Source organism: Anoplopoma fimbria, chromosome 6, assembly GCF_027596085.1.
Source record: "Anoplopoma fimbria isolate UVic2021 breed Golden Eagle Sablefish chromosome 6, Afim_UVic_2022, whole genome shotgun sequence".
In the NCBI taxonomy this organism is placed as follows: Eukaryota; Metazoa; Chordata; class Actinopteri; order Perciformes; family Anoplopomatidae; genus Anoplopoma; species Anoplopoma fimbria.
In genome coordinates, this window is record NC_072454.1 from 5,560,291 (window position 1) to 5,579,170 (window position 18,880).

Here is an 18,880-nt window from a genome sequence, read left to right on the forward strand (position 1 = left end):
ACAGGTACATAAACACACAGACGCATGTTTAGAAAGCACACACACACACATGTATATATATATACACATATATACATACACACACATGCACACTTGAGACAGCAGGTGAGAGTGGATTTGGCAGCTTCTCCACAGAGAAGACTGAATGGAGCATCTCTGCAGGCAGCATCCTTTGTCTGCTACTCTACTGCTACTGAAGCTCAACAACAGCTGGCTCTGTCTGATCCATTACACACACACACACACACACAGACACAATCACACAGGTACACTACCCTGCTGTCCTGTCTGTCCTAGTCTCTCGTTGAGGCTGCTGGGTTGCCAGTTTCTTGCAGAGACAGCACTCAACATCTCCATGGCTCCTGCACTGAACACAAATTTACAAAGAACTCCCGCTGTTGCACCCTGCTTAGTGACTGTACTTCAAAACCTCAGAATTAGGGACTGAGACAGAGAGAGAGGGAGGAAGGTGATGAGAGGGGGGATAAAACGTCGCAGACACGAGAGACCACCCTCGCCAGAAAAGAACCGCATTGGTCATTTGGGATAGTAAACAGAGAATATTTCTTCAGCTGCCTGTGTAGTGATGGCAGAAAAACAATGTCATGTTGCTTTCATCTGGAGAACAGATCTTGATACCTGAACAACAAAATCGACAATTTGTGAACTCAAATGGAAAACAAAGATTGTATGTCACTGGAGACTATTTTTGCATTAAATTAAAAAAATACAAGCTTACTCTAAAATTCATCACTGCGATACGTAACTATGAAATAGATCAATAACGCACAAGTCAATACAAGCGGTTATCCACCTAATTACGTTAATAGAAACATAATCTGGTCGACATAAATTCACTTCAAAACGGACTTGATTTTGCAAATGATATATTCTCAAGCTTTCAGGTGACCGCCTTAAAGTTTATGCGAATGCTTGAATGATTAAAGTGAGCTTCTCACCTTAACTGACCTCTAAAGCTTTGTTTATAATCGTACTTGGCACCGTATCGCGAGCCTCCACCTCCGCAAATACCCCAAGCTCAAAGACGCTAATGCTGAATGCACTGTTCAGTGCATTATTCTCCGAAACGCCAGAGGATCGTACTAACAAAAATGAACTGCGAAGAATCAAAAAGACAATGAGTGAAACCGTCAAAACGCCATAAACCAACTTCCACAATGCCGAGGAGGGATTGTAATTAACTGTAATCTCATATCTCATATTCATGGACTACTTTATTACCTTTGTACAAGCCCTGTAAAGAAACAAAGTGAAGTACTACACGCATTATAAAGAAACAGAGGTTGAATATCCAACAATTTGATTTGGATGGAAAAATCTATACTGAAATGAATTTCCAAAGCATTTTAAAAGCAAATTGGCATCAAAAGTCCCGTAAGCTCACAAGAAACAAGCATTGAACTGAGCTGAACCTGTAAAACAAGATTAAACTTGACAGAACGTCCTGAAGACCCAACAGCGACCTTTGACCCGTGAAGTGTTTCCATGTACCGCACGCTCCTGGTAGACAGCTCGAGACAGAAAGTGAGATAGTGCAGAGAGGGATAGAGTATCAGAGCGAGATGGACACGGGGAGCCGCCGATGTGAATTTTCAAAATTTATGGAAGCAATAAAACTGTTCAGCATGAGGTGCTGGTGGCGGAGGAGCATCGTAGGCTTAAGCGCTGGGTAGCAAAAGATAACAAGCACCGGGAGAAATAACACAAGCCGAAGTCCTGCCTGGGAGACAATCCAGAAGGAGGCATGGGAGCACAGCGGCCTGCCTGCTGCTGGTGATACCTCACTGAGCATGAGCACGGACGAAAGCTGCGTCATTTAGGAAGGTTTTTAAAGGAACTTTATCATTTGCACACAAGAAACTATATGACTCAGGGTATGTGTACATGTGCTGTGACATTCTGATTATTCCAAAGGCCCTGTTAAACATTCAGCTGCTAAGAAATCTGATTACTCACCAATATCCCCAATATACAGACCCAGACGGCAAACTCTGGGTCTGAGAAGTAAAGCCAGTGCTGAAGGGCCTTTAACTTGCATTCTTTCTAATGACCATCAGGGGGCTACTCCTCTGATTGCAAAAATAAGTCCCACTTTGACCCTTCTTAACACTTGTTTTATTACCTGAGTTTGATTGTAAAGTCCATGAGAATCCCCGCTATCCCTACTTCTCACTTGATTTATTCCCTTTGTAAACATTGTAAACATGAGTTTATGGTCTGAATTGTAGTTTAAAGTCTTCTTCAGTACAGCATGATGTTTGTTTATTGAATGATGGTCCCATTTAGAGTGAAATAGACAATAAAACATGGTAAGCTTTAGGCTGTGTGGTTGTACTTAGCTCCACCCTCTCGTGTCTTTTTTGTTTGGCTTCACCCAAAATGCCAAACTCAAGGATTCAAAACCACAGTCCCCACAGTCCCCAAGCCAATGGGTGGCATAACAATGCTTATACGTCCACTTCCCAGTACAGTCTATGTACAGATAAACATATATCACGTTTGAAAAAAACGTGCAATAAGCCCAAACACTGATTCATCTTTAAGTTATTTTTTTCATTAAATGTTTGGTATTAAAAATGTAAGAAAACAGCGAATAATGCAGACCACAAATTCCCAGATCCAAAAGGGACATCTTCATTTTGCTTTACGTCTTTAATTCTTAACAATAGTACAAAAGTATCTCATTTATAATGAACAGAAACCTGCGTTCGTGTCCCAAAGTGTTGATGAGTTATTTTAAGTGACGTTAGGGATGCGTTTTCCTAGTCATTTTACATTGTTCACATTAAACTTAGTTTTTAAGCCCAGCCACAATGTTTTTCCTAAATCTGACTGAATGGTTTTGTTTGAAGTTAACCATACGACTGTGCAAGAACTACCTGGTGCTTTATAAAGAGACACCAGGGGTCTGACAGAGACCCAGCGTGGTTACCAGCTGGAATGAGAACCTGTGCGGTATTTCTTTTGCACTGTGACTCAACGTTACATTTCTTTCGTAACAACCAGACAGAAATATTTCGTTTGTGTGCAGGACAAGGTGAACGGTACATTCAGAGAAAAGGGACACACACACGCACACACGCACACACACACACACACACACACACACACACTTCATCCAGATTTGACAAGGTTAGTTAATCATCTGTCGGAGGGACAGGGGGAACGGACAGACTCCCCTCTCCTCTCCTCTGTCTGTCCTCCATCTCCTCCTCTTTTTATCCCTCCATCTCCTCCTCTATTCCTTCACCGTCTCTCTGTCCAAGGGCAACTGTCCTCTTCCACCGATATTAACCTTGTATATCTCACCACATGGTTTCGTCAGTTTTTCTTTCTCCGTCTGCCCGTCTTTGTCCCCGTTGCCTCGTCTCTAACTCCGTCTCCCCCACTGCCTCTCTGACCCCTCCATCCTTTTTTTTTACAACCCTATGAGCCGAGGCCTTTTCTCCCTTCCCTGGTGGCCACGGAGCCGTCTCTCTATCATCCAGTCCTCTAATCGGCCACGCGTCATTGCCTGCCGGCCAGTTAACCCAAGGTAAATCTAGTGGTCCTATTTATGAAGATGGAGATGGAGATAGAAAGGATGAATGGATTGATGGACGGATGAACTCTTGACGGCAGAGACTTATTGTGATTTGTAAGAGGGGAATGGCAGGAATGTAGAGGGAGCAACAGAGGGAGAAATGAAGGTGTAAGGAGGAAAAGGTAGAAGGATGGAAGCTGGATGGAGGTGGATAGATGAGTCGGGTCAGTGGTGTCAATGGAGACAAAAAAAGGAGCTCCATGGGGGGGAGGACCAATGACTGAAAGCCTCTCAGCAAATCCAGTTCAACCACCAGATTACTGGAGAGGAGAGGAAACTAAAAGGAACCAAGAGGACACAAAAGAAAAGAGGAAAAGGTGGACAAAAGGAAAAGAAATGAGAGGAAGCAAAAGAAGATGAGAGCAGTGAAGTGAGGAGAGGACTGCAAAGAGAAAATGAGGAAAAGAGGTGAGAAAAGGAAAGGAGACAAGAGGAAGGGAAGGGGAATGGAGGAGAGAAGAGGGGAAGGAAAGCAAAGAAAGAAGAAAAGGAGGGAAGAAGAAAAGTAAGAAGGGGGCAGAAGGACAGAATAGGAGGAAAGAAGATGAGAGGTTGGAAAAGGAAAGGAGATGAGAGAAGGGGTGATGAGAAGAGAAGAAAATAAACCAAGAGGACACAAAAGAAAAAGGCAAAGGTGGACAAAAGGAAAAGAAAGGAAAAGAAATGAGAGGAAGATAAAGAAGATGAGAGCAGTGAAGTGAGGAGAGGACTGCAAAGAGGAAAATGAGGAAAAGAGGTGAGAAAAGGAAAGGAGACAAGAGGAAAGGAAGGGGAATGGAGGAGAGAAGAGGGGAAGGAAAGCAGAGAAAGAATAAAAGTAAGAAGGGGGCAGAAGGACAGAGAAGGAGGAAAGAAGATGAGAGGTTGGAAAAGGAAAGGAGATGAGAGAAGGGGAGAGGACACTAGAGAAAAAAACAGAAAAGATGAAAGGAGGGAAAGAGTTCAGATTAATTGAACAAATATGGCCCGAACAATAGAAGGAAAGGAAGCATAAAGGAGGGGCCCAGAATGGACCATGTTAGGGATGTTAAAGAGAGCGTGGGGAAAGGTTGAAGTGAAAATCAAAAAAGAAAGCCGGAGCAGAAGAGAAAGTGCACGAGAGGCCGTCCTGTGCGGAGGCGGCGAGAGGCGTGCATCCGTCAGAGCCACGCTCGCCGTGAGCAGCCGCCAGGGACGGAGACGCCAGCCAACTCAGGAAATAAGAAAATGATTAAGAGCGATCTAATGTCACGCCAGCCGCCGAGCCCAAAAAGCACATCTGTCACAGCGAGGACCGACGCTGCCTGCACCTCCCAACCCCAACCTCCACACCCCCACTCCAGCAGCCACTCACTCGTTCATTACACTCTCCCATCCACTGGCCCATACTGTATCATACACATTCCCAAACCCCGCCCCTCCCTCCCCCACCCACATTTTTTCCTGTGGCTTCTCCTTTTTCTATTTTCTGTTTTCTAACTCACACACATAATCTAACAGAGCCGGAGATGGGACTTGCTGTGATTAATTGAATGTGAAGCAAAACAAAGCTGCTGACGGGGCGGATTCCGAGCAGAACAATATATGGATGCACATGTGTGGACCTCTGTGAAGCTTCACCAACACCTTCTCTCTCTCTCTCTCTCTCTCTAAGCTGCTGCTCCCTCACTGTCTCCATCCTGTCCGGACTACACATGTAGTTTTCTTCACTGCTCTGTGCGGTGACCACGAGCTCAACGACAAACAAAGCCGGCACTCACAGCTCTTAGGCACTGCCCCCATCAGGATGTTTGTGTTTATTACAGTGTTGCAGCAGATTATATATATATACGTTTCAAATGGCTCTTTATTTCTATGGAAGCAATTCAGAGCAAGAAGTGAAGGAGACAGAGAGCTTAAATAGGGCATTTCATTTAAAACACACAAATCACTAACTTTCTGTTATTTCTGTCTATAATTGAGCTCTACAAACAAAACCTTCTTACAGTAATGCAACACTGTGCAATAATAGTTAAAATAGTTTTTTTCTGTCTGTAAATATTATATTTCAGTTGTTGTGTTTTTCTACTGTTTTTGTTGCTTATTTATAATACTTGTTTTTTTTATTTATTTTTTTCATTTTTTTTTTTTATCTTGTCTTTCTTTGCTATGTCTCTTGTTTGCACTATCCTCTATGCTGCTGTAAGCCTGCAAATTTCCCCGCTGCGGGACTAATAAAGGATTATCTTATCTTATCTTATCTAAACTTGTTTCTCAGAGCAATCAACATGTTTCAAATAAGTATTTTTTTCAAATTGAAGGATTCTATCTTGAACCAAGGCAGGTTGTTGCAGAAGAAAATAATAAAAAAGCATGCAGACAGCATGATTCCCCCCCCCCAAAGACAATTTTGCAGCTCCAAAACAAACAAAAAAAAAGGCCCTGTGAACTTTGCACTCACCGTTGCACTTCCCTCCGTTGGTGGGGTCGCCATAGTAACCGGGCATGCAGGTCTGGCAGTGCATCCCTGCTGTCAGGTTCCCACAGTGCTCGCACACGCTGCCGTTCACACACCTGCTGTGCCCATTACACTGGCACGCTGGGAGGAAATCACACACACACACACACACACACACAAGATACACTCAGTTTATTAGGTACACCTAGTATAGCAAATCCCACCCTCATGAAGATTATGTTCAGTTTATTGATGAAAGAGTCCACAGAGAGCAACTATTCCATGTATTGTTAATCAACTGGGTGACAGGATGTGACCAGTATACGAGCATGAGCTCCGTTCCAGCTGCTCACTCACCGGGACATTGGATGAAGGCCCAGTTGTAGCCTCTATCGGAGGAACAGAGACTCTGATCCAGCACCATGTCCCTGTCTCGCAGTTTATCTCGGGGCCCAGCCCTGGCGACGGCAGGCTTCATGGGGCCTCGGTAGGAGCCCTCCATGCAAACGCCTCTGCCGGTGTTACTGGGATCGCCACACCAACCGCACTCCGTCCTCTCCAAACAGTCTGAGCAGGTCCTCAGACCCGAACAGTTCTGGGCTGTGGAAGGGATGCGAGACGGGGAGACAGAAAGAAGTTAGAGACAAGTGAGGAAAAGTCTGTTAGGGTTCTGGTTTTGAAAAAATTGCGTGACGTTAAAGTTAGTTGTTAGACTTTCATTCATCAACATGAAATGGCATCTTTACTTCCTGGTTAGAGCGGGAAACAGCACATCAAATATTGTTCAATGATGCTCAAACTTACAGAGAGTGTTGTCCTGATCAGACAGGACAACATGGTTTGTCAGTGCCTCCCAAAAAAGTGTCACAAATGGAGTGGAGACCCTCCAGGTGAATAGGGGAAAATGTAAACAATAGATACCACCATGAAACTTCACTTGATTCCTTGATTGTTTAAATATAAGAATTAAGCATTGTCTTTTTAAATATGTGCTAATTTACATACATTTTGGATACATCTTTGTATCACTTCATAAATCAGAAGATATGTCAACAGCCAATAAAAAAACAATTTTTGCCATGTTCTTAGGAATTAAATGTCATATAAATGTGTAAATATGCAAATGAGGTATTATCTAATGCTAACTTCTGGTGAATTTAGGAGAAATACACGGAAGCATATAGACAAAATAACCTCCTTAATGTGTATTTTGAATTTTTCACAAGTCTGAAACACGTCATGGGACGGAAGCAAAATAGCCCAAAATCTCAAAATTGACCGTTGCATAAAAAACAATGTTTTTGCCTGAAGTGTCTCGCAGATTAACTATGAATCAGCAAGTGACAGTTTTTCTATTTTCATCACATTGTGTCTGTAATCCTTCACAGAACTTCACTGAGAAATATCAACTGGTTAATTGTACTAGAAGACAAACAAGGACCTTAAATGCATCGCTCAGACCTATTTTAGTGCTACTATATTTGAGCAAAATACATTCAAACATAAGCTATATATATCTGCCTTTCTGCAGTGTTGTAACGGAAGAAGTCCTCAATGAAAGTAAAGCGTCTTTAAGGCTTATTCTGACCCCAGTCTGTCCTTCACACTGTACCATAGTTAATCCAAACAGCTTCCAGCTATAAGCATGAACACAATAAACACCTCCTTTAATGTACTTAGCGTCTTTTGTTCTCACCTTTTCTTTGACCCTCAACATTTACAAAGAAATTGACTTTTCTCTCCCTCAACCATTCAACATGTTGAGAAACGCATTTGTATTCATAAAAGTGGATGTGACATTCAAAAACACTTCAGTGGCGCAAATTAAAAATGACACTTTCTTTTATTTGGTATGGCATTCAATACTTGTAATAGAAAACACAATCTCCATACTGAAGCCCGTTTTTTGTTCACTGACTGTGGCGATAAGCGATAAGAATAAGAAATCAAGGTTTTCTTTTCTTTTCTTTTCCGTGGAAAAGCCGGCCTTTCCGAAGTTTACTTTACAGCCTGTTTTGAATCTTTCACTCTTCTTTTTTTCCGTCGTTCTCAACATCAACATGTCTTCTTTTCATAATGACTTTTACTCTACAAAGCCAGGGTGGGAATACACACTTGCAGGGAACGAGAGAAAAAGGTAGAAATGAAAACTCTGTGTGTACCTTGGCGTGTACACAAGAAACGGAAAGGTTGAGAGGAGTTATCCGAGGTGTCTTTTCTTTTAGCCCTGGCGAGCGGATTCAAATGCGGCGTCAAGTAAAATTAGCATTTTCCAGCAGAAGTTTGTTTCTCTTTTGAACACGAGCCATTTCCATAAACCACAGATGTTGTGGCTGAACACGGATCTCTTTCTCTCTCCACTTGAAACACACTCCCTGTCCTCTGTATGTGTGTGTTTGTTGCATTATTCAACTGCAGCAATGCTGATTCATTTGTTCTCTCAGCCCCCTTTATAATTACAAACTTCTCCTCTCCATCTCCTCTCTCTCTCTCAGATTCACTCTTTATCTCCTCCCTCTGCCACATTTTTTATCCTCCTCTTTTGCATCTTTTCGGCTCTCTCTCTGTTCACTAAGCCATCTTCCCCTCTTGCGGTCTCTTAGCGCTGCCACTGAACCCTCCTCTCCCTCATTTCCTGTCATTTTGATTTAATTAGATTCCTTTTTTCTGGATGACGTTAATACACTTTAGGCATGAATGAAATCACAAAGAGGAGAAACTCTTCATCTGCTCTTTTTCATCTCTCCCCTACTGCGTCCCTCCCTCCGGTTTTTTGCTTTCACCTCCTCTCATTTCCTCCCTCATTTCACTTCTCCTCTGACAACACCCTGGATCTCCACTAGAGTCAACACTTCAAAAGAGAGGCAGTTCAACAGAATATCCCAAATCCACCACACCGTGGGGTTTCGTCTGCTAGGAAAGTACACATTTATACACTCAGGACTTAAATACCCAATAAATATACCAGGGTCTGTTCATCGTTTCTCAAATATTCAAATTGCAGGAAATTGGTAGCCGCTCTTTGTAAGCCCTACAATTTGATATGCCAAACCTGTTTATTTTCACAAAAGTCTTTAATATAATTGATCCAATTTGAACCAATTTTGTGGCAGTAATCTCTCCCTCTTCTTTGTATCACTTTTCCCATGTTTATTTTTAAATAATTAATAATTTCTTCAGAAACTTCAGAAAATAAATAAAAATGAAACTGGAAAGTTTGGTGTGATTTCTACTTAGTGGAGATTTCTGGCGCAGAGTCTGAAAAAAAAAAATGACTTTTAAAGATATGTATCGAAAAATCCACTACATTTTGAAGACACTCCTATGAAAAGGGTAAAAAAAATAACTTATAGATATCACCATAAAACTTCCACAGTTGACATTAAGAAAATTAGTTTGCATTACAAGTTTTCAGAAATGTGGTTGAATTGAGGAAAAATCTACAGACGCGAACAGACAAAGTAGTAAAATAGACACCTACATAAATGTGTATTTTGGCTGATTTCCTTCCACTAGCCTGAAAGAAGAAGCAGAACAGCCCTAAATCTTAAGTTGATCAGTGCATGAAAAACAATGTATTTGCCTCAACATGAACCCCTTCTACACCTGAGACACTCCAATCACAGATCTGTAATTTGCTTCCAATTTATTTTCAAATGAATGGAAGCTTTTATGGAAACAGTTGCATTTCTCATAAACATTTCACAAATATCAGCTCTTGGATACACTTGAGGTAACAAACATCAAGTGCCATTTAATTCAGCACAATATGCATGTGAAGGAAATGTCATGTCCTGGAAAATGTAACTTTATTCGATTTTTATTTTTATTTCTTTAAACCTTGGATCAAGACAGATCCATCAATATTATTCATTCCAGTTTCTGCCTCGCTAGCTTTGCTGCTATTTTAAATAAACATTATTCTGTTCTAGTTTCACATCTCCAGCGACCTGTTTAAACAGTTAATCTCTACACGCATACTGCAGCTCCGAACACACATTGCAAGGTGCATTTGCAGGCTCTCGGCTGAAATTCATTTGCGAAACATGTCAAAATCAGTGACAGCAAATGCATCAAATAATTCAGGCATCTGCTTGCATGCCACAAATATGATGAAAAGGGGCCCCAGAGGACCCCACATGACACGAGTAAAAGCAGCTCTACAGATGTGAGAGACTCCTGCATTGATTGAAAATATGAAGACTAAGCTGTGGTTTTTGTGTAGATAATATAGTTTACCTGCTATGTTCGCTATGCAGGAGCTGATTTTTAATAGCATTTCCAACTACCTGCATTCCACGTGAAAATAATTAAGAGCGGTTATAGCCTCATGGAGTCTCGTGGACTCAGGGTAGATCCGGATGAGAGAGAATGTGTGTGCCTGCAGGGTTTACAAGGCCAGCTTTAGCTAACAGAGATTTAGCTGCACCTTGTGCTATTACATGATTTTAGCTCCAGGCTATTTCCTGGAAGGTCCTTTTGGATGATGCCTGTATTTCCCATGAGGGTTGGGAAACATATTCCATGACTTAAAAAGCAAACATGTGATCTGATCATGGTCCAAAGACAAAACTGTGACTAACGGCTACTGTGTGGATGAAAATAAAGACACTGATTTATGCAATTCAAACTGCTGGAATGTTCCTTCCTCTGTGTTTAAATGCAGATCTCAGCAGCAAAGTAAACACTCTCCTGCAGTGGAAACCCAGAGTGAGTGAAGAGGCAAAACAGTCATTTACATTTATAGCAATAACTTAAATTGAATTATGAGGTATGGCTGGTGGATTTAGCACGTCAGAAAGGAGAACTCTGCTTCATTTGTGACTGATGACCTTAAAATACCACAGATAAAAACTTTGTGTTTTATGCTCTGATCAATTTTGAGATTTTGGTAAATTTTGCTTCCATAACATGTCTTCTTTCAGATTGGTGAAGAGAAAACATCAAAATTCTTAGATTTATCATTAATTCATCAAAAGTTAGCTTTAGATAATGCCTCATTACATATTTAAACATAACATTTCAGCAACATTGTCATCCAAAAAATAATTGTCTGGGGAAGTTTCATGTTTATTGATTAGTTATTTAATCCTATTCACTTATAGTGTCATCAAAATGTATGGAATGTATGGAAACATATCTGAAAATATTGTTTTCTCAAAATGAATTATTTCTCATACCTTATACAACAGTATTGCTTGTTACATGCGTGTAGTCTTTTCAAAATAAACTTCCGTCTTCACAGGAAACTACTTAGTTAGGTTTAGGAATAAATAATGGTTTGGGTTCAAATAACTTCAGAGGAGTACTTAAGTACTGAAGTAACGTAACAAATAAACTGGTTTACTTCTTGTTTTACAAGCAGTACAAACAGCAGTCTCTTTGAGGAAATATCGTGTTTGTTTGACTCTTATGTCAACAGAATGAAATAAGAATTTGTGTACCTAGCTTTATCCAATGTTCAGATTTCTGTTCAGAAAAAAGAATGCCTCCTTTGCATACGTGAACATATATATTTTCAGAAAACTTGTAATATTAATTTACGTTATGACCCTGCGGTTTCTCGCTATAAGATTGAGAGTAAAAATGTAAAACAGATACATTTAAAACAAGGTAGTTAGAGCTAGTTGAGTTTAAAAGCACAAGGTTTTGATACTTTATTGAGTTGACATACAGATCAACTCAATTTTCATTATAGTTTTGGTCACAGCCAGGAAAAAGCCATATCTGTAGGGTCTCTATCAACTCCATGTGAAAGAGGAGGAACAGAAACGTAGTAACTAGGTCAAATCCAGAAAGACACGTGTTTGCATCTCAGCCGGCGCCTCCAAACATCACTCGACTCAAAACTTTCACAAGTTGCCTCGTCACTTGGAGACCGGGAGCCTTAATGCCTTTAAAGTTCTGTCAACAAGAAAAACATTAAGCGCAACACTCCTTTCAACGTAGGCAGCTGTGTAACAAACATCCACCACACGCCATATGTGATATGAACACAAAAATACAGTCCACATCTCGACTCTGCATTATGTTCCATCCCAAAATATAGGCCTCTATTGAAATCCCGATATTGGTTGTCCTCGTTGACAGAAATAACCGGGAGGATACTTAAACGTAGCACATGTCATATGTTCTGTTCTGAAGGACTTGGGTTATATCTCGTTGCAGCAAAGAAGGATTGCTTGTTCCTGCCGGAGGAATTATTCATCTTATCAAAAATTCTCTCAGCACAATCGTCTTTGGTGCCACGTTCCGTTCATCACACGGGGGCTTTTGACGTTTGTCGTCCCTGGATGGCACGCATCATCTGGCTTCATCATGTGTAATCCATTTGCTCCTACAGTACTTGACGGTTAGCATCGCTGGAGCCGCCAGCATACAGATCTGTGAGAGCCCCCCCCCTCCTCACACCATATACATAATACATCAAGTATAGATGCCATAAGCTGCCTTCTCCTTCGCTCCTCTCGTAGCATGTGAAGCCACAACTTAGGCAGACAGCCATCACATTGCCTCAGAGAAAATAAACCTATTACTCTGTGCAGCAAAACCAGTATCAGTTACAATAACATACCCATCATCTGGCCTGGGGTTGGGCGGGGCACAGTCACTGACCGGTATTCACCTGTCTACACAAAATACACACGGTGAGTTACGTAAAGAATAAAAGCTCCAAGAGAAGAATCCAAGAATCCAAAACACTAGCACTTAACCCCGTGTTTATGTTTTTATTGTTTTATTATCTCTATATTATCTTTTTGATGCTGCAGTTTGAGGTGGTTTTGTTGACTGACTATAACATTGAAAGGTGTTTCGAATATTTTTTGTTTCCATATACTGTAGTAACGTGACATGCTTTTTTTTTTTATCTCTGTACTGCAGCATATCTTAGTTTAATAAGTAAATGTTGGTTTAAAGTGCTGACTTGTAAGCTATGAAAGTGTTTGAGGGTCGCAATTTTAGGACAATGCAGGAGGACAATGGGCCTAGACACACCAACAGTCTCCAGATTTCATATACATACTATTATTGCCTACAGTACTGTAGCACAGACTACTAAATAGCATAGTACTTAATATTGCATTTGTAGTTGATATATATTAAAATAAATACATTTTACAGTTTTGTAGTAAAAATGCAACTTTAAAATGTCTTCACAAATTCAATTGCACAAAGAGAAGTGATGCTATTTATTTCTTGTTTGTTTATTGAAGTCTTCCTGGAGCTGTTTCCCCACCATCCACTATTACTTTACAATTATGTATATTTGGTAAACTAAGTGTTAGAGGCTGCATTGCTTACACTGTCAATCAGTTGTCGATGTTGGCATCTTCCATTGAAACGGTAGCACTTTCATTCCAAAATCAGTGTGTTGGAGTACAGAGCCAATGCAGTAAACAATATGTCACTGTTCAAAACACTTCTGGAGTACTCGGACATTTCTGTGCAATATGGTGTGAAGCTTGGTTTGTGGTAGCATGGAGCTCTTGTGCTCGTTTCTGCTAGTTTCTGCTCTTATGCTGCTGATATCTACTTGTGATTCACTGGTTGTGCCTTTGTATGTGAGAGTTGTTCTCCATTTCTAAAGCTGTTATTTGTTAAAGTCAGGTCATACTGTGTATCTTTCTATATCTTTACCGAACAACAATGATCTATCAGCTGCCAGCAGTACCAATAGATGCAGGATAAACATCTGCACGTGGGCGTCCACTGTGGCTACTGCTGAAATACACCAGGAGCAAACCTGCACCTTATGAGATATGTAAAGAGGAGTGTAACCTGACAACATCTGGAATGAAAGGTTTATTTCATTCACAGTTGCCTTATTCACTGCCTTATATATCTGCAGGTGCAAGACCTTTAGGGACCAGATGCTGGAGGCAGAGAGACGGGAGATAAAAATGAATATATGAAACTAAATGTGAAGCTCAAAACTGTCACATAAGCCAAAGAAAGTTACTTATATAAGAGAAAGCATGCTACAGCACAATTAGGCTGGTATTAAAAAAATCTGCTTGCTTTCGAAGGAGCTCCAAAAACTTCAAAATCTGACTGCTGGGGCAACACTGGAGCTAATTATTTCAAGAGTGCTGAAGAGAGAGTGTGTAGTGAGCCTCCAGCCAACATGAAAAATGGGAATGATACACAAAGCCTTGGGCCACATGTATCTGATAAAGAAATGACCCAGTTCAAATTGGATTCTCAGACCAGCAATACTCTTTATTGTGAAGAAGCAACCACAGCCGAGGTCATGAATCCTTCAGCTGTGGCCTGCAGGCCTGGTTTCCAAAACAAGACATGATTAATCCATAAGTGAAGCAGAAAACTTAAGCATGAAACACAATGGGAAGAGTGATGGACCGTAGAAGAGCAACACTGCTCTACTTGTGCATTTGAAATGTAAAATATGTCTTTTTTGTTTTGTTTGAGCAACAAAGGTGAAAAGTAGCAGAACAAAAGCCTCCTACACTCCTTCTGCCACCAAACTGAGATATGAATAACAAAAGAGGAAAAGAAGATGCGGAAGAAAAAAAAGGGTGCCATTATGTAAGCTCTGAAGCTAAAACGAAAGAAGGGAAAACAATCTTGGCGTGCTAACAGTAGGCTGAAGGGCTGTCTGCTCTCAGACTACTGGCACCAGCAAGGAATAATAATCACCAGTCACAAGAATAAAGAATATATCTCAAACTTTTTGAAGCTGTTTTCTTAACTCCTCAGAAACAAGAACACTTGCTACAAATTGACTATTTGTCTAACAGAAGACAGAAAACACCAATACAAAGTTTTGCCGCAGGAGAATACTTTGACAGTTTGATTCTTTTTAATATATTTTTCACACCAGAAACTTCTTGAACTGTCGAAAAAAATGTGCCTTTTCCAAATCAAACATCGATGAACATAATTAAAACCCTTCCTTATGTTAGGCAAGTCTTCTGTCTAGGTTGGTTATTATGGCTATCTTGTTAAATGCATTCATTTCACTCATTGATCTCATAGACAAACCAAAGATAAAGTCTGAGGGTTTGCGGCTCTTTTCAATCGAATTTCTTATGGTATTCTTTTAAGTAAATTATATGAATACATTTTTAACCACTTAATATATATTGTACTTATGATTTGTTTCTAGTACCCAAGACCATGTTACACATAAATGTCTTAATAACAGTCAAGGATTATTTATTTGCTCATATCAAGTTCAACTGTTTCACACAAAAAAATGACTTCTTTGGATGTTCAAAATACATTTAAATGTGTAGCACCGAAACTAAATATCCAAAGCATTTATCTCTTTTTCTCAATCAAACGTCTTTCTACAATGAGCCACTACTTCTGATACCAGATAATGAGAATCAACACCCAGCTTTGCAGCTTTCAGATCTCCACGTTGGTTCTTTGGACCACCTCTCTCACCTCATGGAAACCTGCTCTTTCAAGTAGCTGAAGAGATTAAAATCTCTACACATTGAACAAGGGGAGCTTGTGGATAAAAAAAACAAAAAACAACCAAATATTAAACGCTGGACTAACTTTCAACGTGGGACAATAAAAATAAGAATGCAAGAGTCCATGTTGCTATTTGGCCATTATGAATGCAAATATTTGCCAACCTGAGAACTTCTTCAGCTGAGAGGTTCTTTGGGTCTTTCAGCCATTTTAGGTAAAAAAAATAAAAATAAATGACGCTTAATTTCATCAAACACCTACGAAGAAAAAGTAAATTGCATATTGCTTTTTAGGCTATATTCTCCATGTTCCTTTCCTTAGAATTTTTAAACCCAAACAGGTGAACACAGAAGCATCCAATCAAAGATAAATGGCTGTAGCCACCACTGTAACGGTATCCAGACAGGAAACTACTCAGCAGTTAGGCAGGAAACCCCTTCAGGTCCACTCATGAAACTATGGAAATCATCATAAGCGGTGATTCAGAAAGGTTGCAGCAGGGCTTGACAGATTTGCAACTTTCTTTCTGTTTTCATGATCTCTCGTCTCTCACATACACAAACATTCCTGCACACATCTACTGTATGTACTCAAACATAAGCGTGTGTAGGAGCAGCAGTGGAAGTGAAAATCCTCCAGCATCCCCAGGGAGGTGATGATATGAGAGGAATGTTAAGAGACGGCAGCAGGGACTTCATATTGAGTCTGTCATGTGTCATTGTAGATGATCGATTTTCTGCCCTGCAGCTACAGGAAACGTGGCGCTGCCTCAGTGTTGGAGTGTGTGTTTGTGTCAGAGTGTGTGAGAGGCGGAGCCCTGACTGCTGATAAGAAAGGGGATCAATGGGAGTCTATAATGACTCCATGTTCACTCAACGTACCCACGTCACATCATCAAAGGTGTTAATGGAGCTCTATACACCACCGCATATATCTAGATCTACCTCAACTGTGATGCCCCTCTCCCACTGGACAAAAGAAACCCACTAACAGCCTCTAATAACAGGCTTTAGTCTTCAGTGGGAAAGGTTACAATCGGAATTTATTCTGGGGACAAATGGCTCTCCTGTAGTCACAGGTTTTATCAGATCCAGCTCTAATCAGCAAAGGCCCAGAGTGCATTCTGGTTCATTTGTTCCCAACCCAAGTTAGCCAGCTAAAAAAAAAAAACTTTAGGGGAATAAGAGCCTGTTTCGGGCAGATAAATGTTGCATTCGGTTTTTTTCTGAAGAAAGTGCTCTTAATTGCATTTACTGATCCAAAAAGAGAATATCAAATGGACAGTTATTAAAAAAGACTGAGATCAACCATGAACTGTATATAAGAAGTGGAAGTAGTCATTTTGACATCACCAGTACTTATGAAAAGTGAAACAGCACCAACCAAACTAGTCCATTCATTTGACCGTGGCCTTGACTCCCACCCAGAATAACACGTGCGTCCATTAGAATCAATTTACATGGCGCCAAAACAGGGAACTCATAGTTAAAAGAAGTCGCACATTATTGGGCAATTCTTTTTTGCGTGAAGCTTAGTAGAAGCAGGTAAAAAAAAAAAAAACATAGGCCGCCGTAGAGATGCAATACTGATAGATTTCTATAATTAAAGACCGTTGTAGAAACTAATGTTGGCAGAAAGTGGAACAAAATAAGAATTGTATTGTGTGATCTAGTGCATGTACCTTTTCTAGATTGTCTACTAATATGTAAGGTAAAAAGGCACTAAATGTCAAATAATTTAACACTTGATGAGTGTAAAAAGGCGATGGGTCCCTGTAGCTGGTCCAGAAAGGGTCTGACTACTTCCAGTAAACGTATAGTTTCAACTATATCTGATCATTGTTTTACAGTAAATTAATGTTTTGCATGTACTGCAACATTTATCCCGAAAATCATCCTGACCGACACCCCGTACACGTGTTTACTTTCTCCCTGTCTCACCTGCACAGTCCTGGGTCTGCCACTCCAGACACTGTCCGTAGGGGAAGGAGATGACGTAGGCCGAGGAGTCGACGCAGCGCTGCGTACTGCCGCACCACATGCACTCCATGGCCTGGCTGGTGCAGTTGGAGCAGCTGGTGCGTAGAGAGCAAGGCGTCCTGCAGGGACGAGCACTTTGACTCTGAGGACTCCCTGAACAGCGGGGACAAATGGAGACCTTCAGATGTTGGATGTGATATTAAGTTATAAACAGACAAATTAAGTATAGAGCCCCCGAAAAAACATGATCATTTAGTTACGGTAACTTTGAGAGTTAATCCTTTATACAAATGTTTTGTCATATACCTGATATCTTTTTCATTTTATTGGCTGCATCAAACAGCAAAGAATGCATTTGTTACAGCTTCCACTTGTTTCCTCTTTCTCACTTTTCATTTAATTTATTTTAACAGCACAGAAAATGTCAGTGTGAAATGAGAAATGTGAACCATATCCCTGTAATTCTGTTTAACGGTTTAGTGTCTCTTTCAATCGATCTCGAAGAAAATTTGTTAATTTGTAGGAACAGAAAATAAACTGTAGCCTCCCGTGTGAGTTTGATCCCGTGCTTTGTCACCCACGTCCTCCCCTTTACCCTCTCCTGTTCACTCATTCTGTCTCACCCGCAGGTTTTTCACAGATCAGGCCGTCGGTGGTGGCCGTGCAGGGGTTGGCTTTAAGACCAGCCACCTGCGCCCGCTCCAGGTAGGCACAGAAGCCCGAGTCGCTGGGCTCTCCGGGTAACCAACGCAGGCTGGTGTTGGTGAAGGGGGACGCGTCCTCCCAGCCCCAGTACGACACGTTGATCTTCCTCAAGCCAACCCAGGGAGATAACGTCTGCAGGGGTCAGAGGGACACAAGAGAGAAAGAGGAAAATTTGAAGATACGTTTGATGTATTGTACCTGATTTGCATTGTCTTTAATTGCTGTGAGTTTGAGAATAGACATATAAATTCACTCAGTAGAGGAACGCCATATAGATTAAGATGATTTAAAAACATGAAACACACTGTCCAACCATACACTGTCTGATCTCAGTCATAGTTATCATAATTTTTCTTCAACATTTCCTCTGAAAGGCAGAGCTTAATTTATAGTTAAATGTAAAACCATAAGTGTTTTTCATTTAGTGTAACTATACTGGGGCTGAAAGTCCTAGTTTCTATAGAATCTAAGTCAACTTTACCCACATTGCTTTTGGGACTCGCAGTTCCCTCAGGAAAACAGATTTTTCAAGTTTTTGTGTGTGGAAGTATTGTGAACACTGTAATATCAGTAAAGATGAGAAGTTGTGGCAGATTGTCAAGCATTAGAAATTCAGAAGTGAGGTAAATCTGAGACAAATCACCGAAATACAGGGACAGCAACCAATTTCTAGGCCAAACATAGTGACAAAGAATGGAAAATGGGGAGAAAATTCAACAATTTGAGGTGCCG

At 40.7% G+C, this 18,880-nt stretch overlaps 1 protein-coding gene across 1 annotated transcript in view; it reads right to left on the reverse strand.

Annotated features, from left to right (window-relative positions):
- The window catches only part of atrnl1a (attractin-like 1a), a 237,273-nt gene that overhangs the window by 142,598 nt on the left and 75,795 nt on the right, over positions 1–18,880 (reverse strand). The window contains exons 17-20 of the mRNA XM_054600058.1: positions 18,067–18,280; positions 17,405–17,596; positions 6,378–6,620; positions 6,024–6,161 (exon numbers count right to left, since the gene is read on the reverse strand). Coding sequence (XP_054456033.1) covers positions 6,024–6,161; positions 6,378–6,620; positions 17,405–17,596; positions 18,067–18,280 — 787 coding nt within the window. The remainder of the gene's footprint in view (positions 1–6,023; positions 6,162–6,377; positions 6,621–17,404; positions 17,597–18,066; positions 18,281–18,880) is intronic.